This window comes from Micropterus dolomieu, linkage group LG16, assembly GCF_021292245.1.
Source record: "Micropterus dolomieu isolate WLL.071019.BEF.003 ecotype Adirondacks linkage group LG16, ASM2129224v1, whole genome shotgun sequence".
Lineage (NCBI taxonomy): Eukaryota > Metazoa > Chordata > Actinopteri > Centrarchiformes > Centrarchidae > Micropterus > Micropterus dolomieu.
The window spans coordinates 11,673,493-11,685,884 of record NC_060165.1 but is presented as its reverse complement, the minus strand read 5'-3'; the positions used below and the strand labels follow the sequence as shown (position 1 = coordinate 11,685,884).

The 12,392-nt window shown below is 41.1% G+C and overlaps 2 protein-coding genes across 4 annotated transcripts in view; one reads left to right on the top strand and one right to left on the bottom strand.

The window, feature by feature from the left end:
• Positions 1–10,359, top strand: part of fgl2a (fibrinogen-like 2a) — a 44,635-nt gene extending 34,276 nt beyond the window's left edge. For both annotated transcript variants that reach the window (XM_046071882.1, XM_046071883.1), the window contains 5 exons: positions 580–1,156; positions 1,875–2,079; positions 6,763–6,982; positions 8,052–8,222; positions 8,306–10,359. In XM_046071882.1, the coding sequence (XP_045927838.1) occupies positions 580–1,156; positions 1,875–2,079; positions 6,763–6,982; positions 8,052–8,222; positions 8,306–8,621 (1,489 nt within the window). In that variant the 3' untranslated portion in view covers positions 8,622–10,359. The remainder of the gene's footprint in view (positions 1–579; positions 1,157–1,874; positions 2,080–6,762; positions 6,983–8,051; positions 8,223–8,305) is intronic.
• Positions 1–11,894, bottom strand: part of ccdc146 (coiled-coil domain containing 146) — a 50,002-nt gene extending 38,108 nt beyond the window's left edge. Inside the window, exons 1-3 of one of the 2 annotated variants that reach the window (XM_046071877.1) lie at positions 11,768–11,894; positions 11,604–11,664; positions 10,704–10,903 (exon numbers count right to left, since the gene is read on the bottom strand). In XM_046071877.1, the coding sequence (XP_045927833.1) occupies positions 10,704–10,903; position 11,604 (201 nt within the window). In that variant the 5' untranslated portion in view covers positions 11,605–11,664; positions 11,768–11,894. The other variant, XM_046071878.1, reaches the window with a different exon arrangement.
• Positions 11,895–12,392: the final 498 nt, after the last annotated feature.

Genomic DNA, 12,392 nt, shown 5'->3' with positions numbered 1-12,392 from the left:
CAACTAAGCATGTAGAAACATCTTGAGTGGGTAGTTTCTTTGTAATGTGAGTCATTTTGCTCATCAGGGAGCCGTTTCCTGGGTGAGCAGGACAACACCATGCACTGACTGCAGGCAAAGGACCTGCCTCCTCTCGCTCCTTTCCTCCACCTCTTTCTATCTCTCTCCCCCATTCCCAAAATTTCTGTCTGCATCTCTGTGCTGCTGATATAGTGTTTTGCATTACGCAATAGTGCTGCCCCTCCCATCCTCTTTAACTCCCTCTCTCTCTCTGCCTCTCTCTCTCCCTCCCTCCCTCACTCACCCTGATATTAATGACACAGCTATCTGAGGCAGAGGCAGTTCCCCAGCGCGCTTTTCCTCCTGCAGGCTGTGCTCTTACACATGCACACACACAAACACACACTCTTAAACCAAAAGGATATTGAACACACACTCACACACTACTCTATGCATTCAGACTCTTTTTGAGTTCATATCAGAGGCAGCTATACACGCTCTCACTTCACACACACTCATTTCTCCTTTACAAATCTCACACAGAAAAATGAGGACAGTTGTGCTTTGCGTTTGTGCCAGTCTCCTGCTTACCGCCACCTTGGTGCCGCGCACCAGCCGGGCAGCAGACTTCCCCGTCAACTCACACCAGAGGTGGGACGCAAGAGGACCCTACTCTTTGGGATCTGAATCTGGTACCCCCACCTCCTGCCCTATAAAACTGAGACCCTCAGGCCAGTGTGGGAGCTCCGGAGCCGGGGCAGAGGAGGGGGATGACTGCCCTTACCAGCTCACCCTGCCTCCCCTCACTATCCAGCTACCCAAGCAGTTCAGGCTGCTGGAGAAGACGATGAAGGAGCTGCAGAGCCTGAAAGAGGTGGTCAACAAGCTGAAGAGCGGGTGCCAGGAGTGTCGTGGGGCACGGGGCAATGGACCTTTGGGACATCAGCAAGCTGACCAGGGACAGGCGCAGGTTCAGAGGGATGCTGGGGAAGAAGGGAGACTAGACCTGACAGGACAGGAGGTGCAAGGTGGGTCCAGCCAAGAGGAGAGGGGAGATGGGATGGTCCCTGGAGCTACTGTGGAGCTTGCTGGACCGGGGCAAAGTTCTGCTCTTGGGAAAATTACACCGAGCCCCAGCACTATGCAGGAGATGCAGGTAAGAGAGACAGTTCAGTCTCTCCAAAAAGAGAGACAATTTTTAACGCTTCTAATTGTACAATGCAGTATTTTATATATCTTTTTATATCTTTTCACTGATAAAAGTCAATAAAAGTGCATGCTTCATCCGCCTAATCTAAATTAGGGAATAGTTTTGGAATTGCTCAGACTATTAAAATCCATCAGTGTACATTCTGTACCATACAAACATAATTTAGAGGTTGGTACAAACAGTGGAATATTGGCACTGCACCAATTTCTGTATTTCCATCAAATTCCCAGTAATCCAGTATCATTATCAGCCTTGTAAAAATTTTAGTGACACTGATCTAAACTCAGCTAAAACGTACTTTATAAACGCTGAAGGAATAAAAAGCCCCCTAAATTTGCCCAGTCAACTGGACCATGCTGGAATGTAAACTGGCGAGATGTTTAAAGACCTGTAAAGTCCTACCTGGCACCAATCCAACAGGGAAAATTCCTGGTACTGTAAACAGGGTAGGGAATCAGCGTTAGACACCAGCCAAATGGCGGTCAATTTTTGTTCTGTCTGGTAAGTTTGTTGACTCTCACAGCCACTTTGGGAGACAGCCAACCATCACGCAAATTCGTTTCTATTCTAAAATTCTAATTGGCTGGTAAAACAATGAAGGAGGCTGGTGACTTCAGTAATCCACCTGCTTTGTATTCTGTGCACACGCTCTGGCCCTTCCCAGGTGAAGCTGAATAAGATGTCTACCAGCCTGCGCAACGCCAGGAACCAGATCTCAGCTATGCAGGGTCGTCTGGAGGGGCTCAACCTGCTCAACATGGACAACGTACAGGCTATGGTGGACAGGCGGGTGGAGAACATCAGTGGAGTAGTCAACAAGCTCAGCTCCACCTGCACTACCGCATGTCCAGTACAGAACGCCCCTCAGTGTAAGCCTGTTTTTACTAAGATTCATTTGGTAGCATTCTCTATTTTGTTATTTTGAATGCTCCAACCCTTTTCTCTATATGTATTCTCTAATGACCAAAAACTCCTTTCTTTGTGTTTTCTATTGTGTTCTAGTTTTTCTATTTCAAAGATGCCTCTCCTCTTCTCTCCTTCCCTTATGTATTTTATTATTTTGCAGTCTTTTTGAGCATGATCAAGAAGCCCTTTCAAAATTCTCTTCTCCTCTATTATTTTCTATTCCCTTAAATTAACCACAGATGTTGTTAAGGAAATGGAAAGTCCAGCAGTTTGGGTTATTGTGAGCTGAATTTTCTGGCATGGGATCTATCCAATCATGCCTAAGTGGACATGGCGACTTGTAATCACTACAAACAACCCTGCTCTGGGTGTCTACCTTCAGCCAATGCTGCCTTTCTAGTAAATGGGAAGTGAAATCTTCCAGGCTGACAATGACATTGTTAACTGCAGATAGTGGTTTGTTGCGACATGCCTTCTCCATTGCCAATATGAACAACATTACATATTTTGGGGCGATTCGTATAATCACCAGAAGAGGAATTTTCCATTACCTTTAAAAAGATACTATACTGAGGGTACCATGCCAACAATAGATGCCCATGTCCACTACACTACTACAGTAGAGCCTCAGTCAGCTAAGTGCAGCAAATATTACAACAGCAAAAATAGCTTTAGGTTGAAGTCATACTGTACATGAGTGAAGCAATATGACAACTAGGGTCAAAGTGAGAATTCAAATTACCTCTTATGTAACAAAAAGTGCCCTGACATTCCAATACTCTCAATATGGAGAAACTTAATAAGGGGAGCGGGAGAAAAGGACAGATAACTGGCACTTAAACTATTTCATAGTATGAACATAAAAAAAGCTTAAAAAAGGCAACAATTTCTAGAGTCAGGTTCAATCCTGTTAAGAGGAAGTCCAGCGATTAATGGGGCTAAACCTCATGATGGAGACTATGCAAAAACATATCTGTAAGGATTGCAAACTAGCCAAGCGTTACAAACATTCCACTTTACATTTAAAAGCTTATTTGGATGAGAGCACAGTTGAAATGCAGGCCACTTTTCAGAAACTGAAACTGAATAATGTCCTGATATTGCATGAGTGAATGTGAATGTGACACTATATTGAGGCTTTTATGTGGAAAACAGATGTGAGCTTATTTCTAAGTAGATTAGCTGGGACCATGGTGGTGTGAAGGGAAACCCCAGCCTTTTCTCTTCCTCCGAGTTTTCTTCTCCCCTAAACTTGCCTCTTTCTCTTTCAAATTCTCCTTCAAATGGTTTCCTCTCTCCCTTATACATGTATCATCAGTCCATATGTTCTTCATCTCTCCATTTCCCTTCACATCTCCACTCTTTTTCACTTCTTCTCTTGCCATAATGTTCCCTATCTCCCTCGCTTTAATCCCCTTTCCGGGTGCCTTACCCTTGCCTCTCCCCCTACCGCTCTCTTCCTCTGGAGGTCATGCTCTTGAGTGCTCATTCCTGCATAAAACAACTAGCTCTCATTATCTCTTGACAACAACACAAGAAGTAATGTGGGCGGATTTCCCAACATTAGTCATGGATGGCACACAGGGTCAGTAACACTAGTGTTTATCCATCAATCTGTCATGTTAAACTCAAGAACCAGCAAATTATTCTGCCGCAAGTTAGGAATTTGTGCATGATGGTGTCTGAAGTGAATCCAGAGGAAGTAGACAAGAGACAGCTGTCACCATGGAAAAACTAAAGTGTCATGATAACACTTCCGCAGTTTCACAACAGAACAGAGTATACACAATGTTGTAATTGCTGGTTTACTTAAGTGATTCTTCTTACTGAAAAATACATGATTAACTAAATTAAACATTTTAAATGTTTTAGAGAGGCTTTGAGAGGTTTTCCTCATACTATCCATGGCATACTCATGACCAGTCCCATTTTACTCCCACTATGAAGTCTCTTAACCATAAAACTACTAATGTTGGATCCTAAATTAAGGATAGTCAGTGAAAAATGTTTTCCTCTTGTTTATGAAAATGTGAAAAGTGCTTAGTGAAGCAATTCATGGCTAACTGGTTCCCCTGACTCCTGAATAAACACTTCAGCTGCCAAAATGCAGATAAATCTTTAAATAATAGTTAAACACAGATTTGCACGAAACAAAATTTAATGCATGAGACACAAGCAGGTGACCGCATCATCTAAAGATTATATTAAGTCAACATATTTAGGAGATTTCATCTGAGACAGATGTACAGTATATTTTAATGGTGATGAAGCTGTGGTGATGGATCATTGGCCAGAAAATGTTAAAAACCACTCACACGCGCACAAAGATTTAAAAACCAGCCACACTTGTACAGCTCATTAGGCTACACTGCACAGCTCAAACAACATTTACATTCAGTAGGTTCAGAAAAGGCATATAAAGACACTCACTTTTTAAAACTTTTTCATACTTTTATCCATATGATGAAGAGCATGCAGCTAATAAAACATTGGCATAGATTACACAGACATTTTAGGCCAATGTAGAATAGCAAGCAGGATAAATACTATGCTTTTCAAGATGCTTTTATCACTCACTGCTCACAGTTCTGTGAGCATTTATTTCACCCTGTTTGCCAACTGCCATCCCTGCTGCAAGCACTAATCTTCACTTTCACTCCTGCAAGATGTATTAGGGCCTTGAGGTGAATTCATGTTACCGTTCAGCTACATTAACTCAATTATAAACAAAGAGAATGAATGCCCAGTCCGCCACATTGTCAGGAACTGCTTGTCTGCAATGTGGTGACACACAACCTCTTAAAGGAAGGGTGCTGCCTTTTTGATGAGTGTCTTTTTATCAAAACAGACAGTAGTATTCTATCCAAGTCATTTTTGTGGGGAAAGATTATACTATCACATAGGATACACATTTCCTTGCATTAAAGGTGATAATCGTAGTTTACTACTTGTTCTCACAAGGCATGCTCCCACGATGTATTTTATGCCAATCATTTCTCTGTGTGCAGTCAGTGGTATTAAAACAGTCTGACAGACTGTCTATAAAATCATGTCTGTTATCAGCCTTAAAGAGAGTAGGCTACCACCATCGAAAGCAAGCAAGAAAGCATGCAAAACAATCAGCCACCCAATTAACTATTCATTTGCCTCAACAGCCACCTCAACAGTCAGACAGCCAATCAGCCAACAGTCATTTGAACATAAGTAAGAAGCTGATAGTAGAGTTATTTAGGTCAGGCACAGTGCCAGTTAGATGGGATAGCTCTTGTCTGTCTAGGGATACTGATGGCAGGTTCAGACAGATGGGGACAAATAGGGAGAGGGAAATGTGTTCACTTAAAGCGAAGGAGACACTGAAAGAATTTACAGGACTTACAGGAGAATACTTTGAATGCCACGAGCAGAGAGAGCTGTTAATGTGACACTAACATTTTTAACCTCACGCCCGACTCCCAGACTGCTTTGTGGAGTAATCTACCATCTGCAGCCATTTTGCACCCAAAGTATTTTGACAGAAAAGTACAGTAGATGGCTACATAGTCTAAGCAATCAAAAGACAACCATATTTTTATTTTGCACACCATGTATTAGTTACAAATACCTTCTCATTTAATCATGAAGTTCCATGACTGCACGTTTCTCCACTCACAAAACACTATTAGTTCTAGACCTCCCCCCCGTACTTGAAGAAACCTGACGTCTGGCCCTCTGTAATAAGTAGGGTTCCCCCTACCCTTACTCCATTATAATCCACCAACCCACTAAACAGATTTAGCAGTATGACAAAACTGTATCAGCAATGCAGTGTGCCAACCAAACCCAGGAGAGGTACACATGCTGCCTGCCCAATGTCAGGATGATTTAGGCCCCAGTTGCCGAACGTGCAAGGAGGGGGTACGCCACTCTAATCCAGTTTTACACTTTCCCACGTTTTGACAAGTCTGTTCCTTTCAATTCCCAAATGCTAACTGACAGGGGCCTTTGGACCTTGGCTCTGGGTGGGGTCAGTGGCCTGCAGCGCGACACAGGGGACAGGAGCAAGAGTTAGAGAAATAAGTCGGCAGGTATAAGAAGAAATGTGGGGAAGAGATCTTAGAAAGTAGTGCAGCTGTATGAAATGGGCCTGTGGTGCAGCACAGGGGAAGGTCACTGACTTTTATCCCTTGCAGTGGCCTTTGTCCTTGCACTTACTTTCTTTCATGTGGGAGTCCTGATGCTCAGTGTGATTTCCAGAAAGGTGACATCATGTTGAGAAGCAGAGGATAGGCTACAGTGTTCTCAAATGCTTACTGAAAGATAGTTTTCTGTTTTTTGCTTGATGACTTGCTGAACTTTAGTTTGATCCATAAAAGAGACTGGGGAATAGTCTGGTAAGAGGTTGGCTAAAGAACATGCTGAACTGTTTTGCCTTTGCATAGACTTTAAAGCAGGAATGAGACCTTCCTTAATGGTTAAAGCTGGATTTCCTGCTAACTTATCGCATTTTCTTTTCCTATCCTTAACCTCAGGGGCCGTTTCTATTACTGTCTCTTGGTTGGAGAAAGAAAAATGCCAGAGCAAAGTGAACACATTATTGAATATCATCCAGTCACATCCCCTTAAAAACTCTCCTCTCTTCCCCACCCTTTCTCTCTGTCTCCCATCAGTCATCTTAGCCCCTCGGGACTGTTCAGACTACAATGTGCTAGAGGTGAGGAAGAACGGCGTGTATCGTGTGACCCCTGATCCTCGAAACGGGACATTTGAGGTCTTCTGTGACATGGAGTCGTTTGGAGGTGGATGGACCGTGATACAGCAACGACTCGATGGGTCTGTCAGTTTTAACCGCACCTGGGCCGAGTATAAGAAAGGCTTTGGGAACATCAGGTAATGGGCTAGGTTATCATTCCAAGGTTCTTCTCAAAAGACATCATAGGATGGGGTAAAACACCTACTGGAAACCAAAGCCTGTAAATTCGTCGATTATAGACTTCCATATACAACCAGTTATATCCAACTGATATATTGAGGTCTTATTATTTAATAAATAAGTTCACACAGAATAATTTGTTTGTAAAATGGTGGAGGTGTTTGAGGGATTTCTCGCTATTTGTATGCAGGACAGGAGGCTCAAATACCACATATTTAGAGGGAGTGGAGTTCAGATGACATATGTATCTTTTAATATAAGAGGTTATATTGTCTTTTTTGCATGCTGACTGTAGTGCTGCCACCCCATACCTATACTCCTACCATATGCTCAGGTAACCATAGGGGTGAGTTAGACTGATACCTATCTTTAAAAAAAGTACACACAACAGTAAACAAAGCATTAATTCAAGATTCCTCTGTTACTAATGACAAGTACAATTTATATATATATATCCATGCACACCCATCTGTGCACCAATAGAGTCATTTGTCCTAAATAGTTTTATGCTTTCTCCCAACTTGAGAGTGCCAAGTCACTCAGTGAGGAACTAATGATGCACTATGACTGATTTAAAACAAAAACGATGGGAAACAGTTCTCAGTGAAAATTAAGGGAAGTGGCCGTTTCACACTGATTATATTTTGTTTTAATGCAGAGCCTCTACCATAGCCTCTAACTGGATTCAAATGTCAGCACATTTTCTCTATTCTCGTCTCTGCTCATGTAGGAAAGAGGTTTATATGGGAAATAACCATGGTTACCTCTTGATAACCATGCCTACAGATCTAGTAAACCCTCCCACTGAAAGGATAATGTCTCCACTCATCCTTCTTTTACTGTCACACAACTCTCCTCTTGCATCTCCTCCTTTCCTCTACTCCCCTGTGGGGATTAGTCAATTCTGTTTGACTAACTGTATCCACTTTCTAATCAAGTGTACAAGCACATGAGATTGTTTGTAATCTAGCTCTCATTTTGCTTAGTTCTATCACCACATTTCTCTGGCCTTTTCCTCTGCTGTAGAGGGGAGTTCTGGCTGGGCAATGACCATATTCACTTGATGACAAAAGCCAAAGACATGATCCTGCGTATTGAGTTGGAGGACTTTGAGGGTGTTCGGGAGTATGCAAAGTACGACCAGTTCTATGTGGCCAATGAATTCCTACGCTACCGGCTGTCTATCAGTGGATACAGGTACAATATTAGATTCTGTAAGTGCATGAATGTGTGATCAAATATACATAAAGGAGAACTACATATCAATTTTTTCATTGTAGTGGGACCGCTGGGAACGCCATCAGTTTCAACAAGCACTTCAACCATGACCAGAAGTTTTTCTCCACACCTGACCGCGACAACGACATGTACCCCTCCGGAAACTGCGGCGCCTACTACAGCTCCGGCTGGTGGTTCGATGCCTGCATGTCCGCCAACCTCAATGGGAAGTACTATCACAAGAGGTACAAGGGGGTCAGGAACGGGATCTTCTGGGGAACATGGCACAACATGTCGACAGAGTACTACCCTACCAACTACAGGCAGGCCTTCAAAACTGTCAAGATGATGATACGGCCCAAGAACTATGCTCCCTAAGAGGACAGGTAAAGATTTACTAGGATAGTCAGGTGGAACAAACAAAGACAGAAAATGGAAGAACAAGTAGACTCAGAAACTCTTACACATAGTCATGCGTTTGCACACATTTACACATGCATACGTGTACACCGAAAAAGACCATAAACCCTATAGACAGTTTGAATGGAGTAATAACAAAAGTAATTGTGAAAAAAATTAACTGTGCTATTACTTTTTTTCCACTGTGGTGAGTGTGGCCTTCAAATTGTTGGATTAAAATTATGATAATAAAAGACAATGGACTATGAATGATGATGGACCGATAAAAAAAACGTAAATGCAATGTAAAGGCCAGCCTCCTATAGGGGCCATAATATTAAACGGAGGGTTACCATAGGAGATTTTTCACTGTTTCTCTGACATTTCTCCAATTTCTGTCCTGCTGCCTCCTGCTATAAACCCAGCGGACACACCGCACAGCACACAGTAGTAGTAAAAACTAATGAGCTATCATTTCCCCTGCTCTAAATGGATTAATAATTAACAGCAGCCATTCAAGTGAGGTATATGAGAGCTAATGATACAGTTTTGAGTGGGCCTGAAATGCATCGCGAAAGACTTCATCCTGGGGTCAGAGTCAAACTGTTTAAAATGAAAAACTACAGGAAGCAATATACACCACGCTTTGGGCAGGAGTGCACAAGTAATAGCTTCTGTGCGGTTTATCTAATTACACTGGGACACTCTGCTAATGTATCATCATCCTATACAATATAAAACACCCCAGTATAAATAAACAGTCTGAGATACATTTCTATTGAATCATTCCTGAGTACATTCTACATTATTGATGCTTTAGTAAATTCTTCTTGACAGCAGCCATGGAGCAGGGCACTGCTGCAAGAAGAAAATAGTCCAATTGTTTTTCCACCCTTATCTCTGGGTGCACTGAATCACTGCACGTCTCTTGATTCCATACACCAGTTTTCACATGTAAAATAAAATTCCTCCCTGACTCACCACTTGTACAATACTGCTACCTAATGTTAGATAACTGTATTGCATCATTTAATCCATTCTATACACACTGTGAATGAGAAGGATGGGGAAAGAAATGTTTCACTTTGAGGACGTGTACAGTATTTATTTTAATTCGTGAGGAATGATAGCTTTTATATAAAACATAGGTCAAGGTTTAATGATTGTTGATATTTGAGAAATGATAAGGACGGTGCATTCTTGTGACCATTCATAGTAATTATGTGTGTATTTGGAGCTTTGTGTGTGTACAATATTGATCTTTTCTATCATTAATATTCAACTGTCATGCCAAAAGATATGCACTTTTTATATCAAAAAATTAATAAAGTTCTAACTACATGGCTGTGTACATTGCAGTGTTTGGAAGTTTTAAATAATATGGATGCCTGCTCATCTTTAAAAGAATATTCTGTATAGGATTTAGTTTTCAATGACTGTATACAAAAAGGTATACAGGTTTAGCATGAGTATCCATTAGTATAAATCTATAGAATCCAGGGCTACTTGACGCCTGTAAAAACAGAAGGTTCGAGGTGCTGCATGCCCATAATAAATGGGTTAATGAGGTGTTGACACAATAAGCAACTCAATAAAAGAGTTTATTTGAATTTCACAGAGGATAAATGATCAAACTTTGGACCTGTGACTTTAATGTCTGTTTACTGTATGTGACGATCAAGTTAATAAAAAAATACTGTCCTCATCCACATGATGATGTCAAGTTCTAAGTATTCACTTTTGTTTAAACATTTTACATTTTAAGGTAAACATTGCAAGGAACATAAATCCACCCTCAGTACCACAATCTATATCTATTCTAAACATCAATTTAGCTGGAAAACAAAATGGTGAGGGATTTTTCTTTAAATATACTTGCACACATTAGATCCCTATTACCCTGTATAATCTTTTTAAAGCATTAATTTTTTCTTGTGTGTTTAAAGTAATTAAGAGTAAATACTGTCACTGCAACTACCAACTGTGATGTTTGTCTTTCCTATGAAATCTCCAGAATGCCATTCAAAAGAAATATAATTTAACAACATTCATGAGCCTTACCTCATCTAGGCACTGGAAAGCAGGACTAGCAGAGACATCAGCATTGGCAGAGGGCTGCTCTTCTAGTGGGAGAGAAGCATCAGGTGCAAGGGCCACTAGAGGGGTGACTTCTTCCATTCCCTTGTACTCGTCCTCTTGTTCTTCTACCTCCACTTCTCCTCTGCTGGGAGGCCTGCTACCCTGCTCCTGAGATAGACTCACTAAAGCAAAACACATAAATCTAATCTAATGATAGGTAGAGAGGTATGCGTAGACATGTCGAAATACAAGCAAAGGCGCACTAGTACAGCAAAGTACAAGTACAGTTTTAATATGGATAGTTGTCTTTTTTCACCACTACAGAATATATTTAAACATATAAATATGATGACGATGATAAAGTATAGACTACACAGTAGTAGAATCAGTTTAACATGTGAAAATTATGCTTTTATTTAGAAAGGTTCGAGTTGGAAGCACAGGGTTGGAAGTTTTTTATAATCATCTTAATAAAATAAAACTGTCGTTCTTGCGACTTCCATTATATTTATTATATGAGATAGTTTAAAAGCCTGTTGACCTAAAGTACGCATTAGCTCAAATGAAACGGTTTATCATCTTTAACAATGCCATTCTTACAAAATAACGCTGTTTGGACGACTGTTCTGATATACCACTGTCGCACATGTAAAACTCTGATACAGACCCTTTTGAGCTTCTTTATTGCACCAAAACGCGTTTGTTTATGTAAAAGTACACCAGATGGATGCATACGGTTGAAATCTGTGTTCATACCATTAAAAACATTACGCCCTTTAACTAGCTACAGTGAGTTAACACAACAGCTAATAAATGTTTGTGTCGGTGTTTGTCTGCTAAAGTTAAACAAAAAACCCTAAAACATTTATATAAACGTCTTACTTTTGAATATGTTGAATCTTCGCACACGCCCTCAAGATTTTCGTCCCTTTGTCCTGTAAAACTTTAAAAACATACGCACTGAACAGTTTAAACACAGCTAACGTTAGCAAAAAAACACCAATCACAGATTTCTCTCTGGTGGTTGAATGGCGTGTTGTGGTTACCACAGCAACGACGCCATACGTCCCCAATAACCTCAGGTGAAATCCCTTATTTTCACATTTTGCAGAAGCTATATTTAGCTTTTGCGCCTTAAAGATAGCATTTGACGATTTGCAAAGATGTAAAAGTTTTAAACAAATGCACTTATAAGAGCCAAAATCTTATTTTACACTTGCGGTCACTGTCCAGCAGATGGCGGGAAAGAATAATTTACTGCAGTCAGACAGCAGCACGTCATCATGTGTCATGATTGGGCACACAGAACAGAATCAAAGGCCAGCTGACGGGAATACATTAATTGAAAGCACTTACATGAACGTGGATTCCCCTGAGCTTAATCCAAGGTTGTAATGATGCAATATTGCTGCCTCTTTCCCACAGTGCACTCTGGGAGATTGCATGGCCCATAACTCTGCAACAGCTGTACCGATGTGTTATCTCAGCAAGGTACTCTGTGTGTGCATGCCAGTACATGCAATAATGTATGAAAGAGACAGAGATCCCTTTTGACATGATATAACTGCTAAAATGTTGGGTGCCACCAAACAAGAAGCACCTTTAACACTGTCTCTGTATGGTATGGTCAGCATTGAGTCTTTGTCAATTATGAACTGTGTTTTCTCCGTT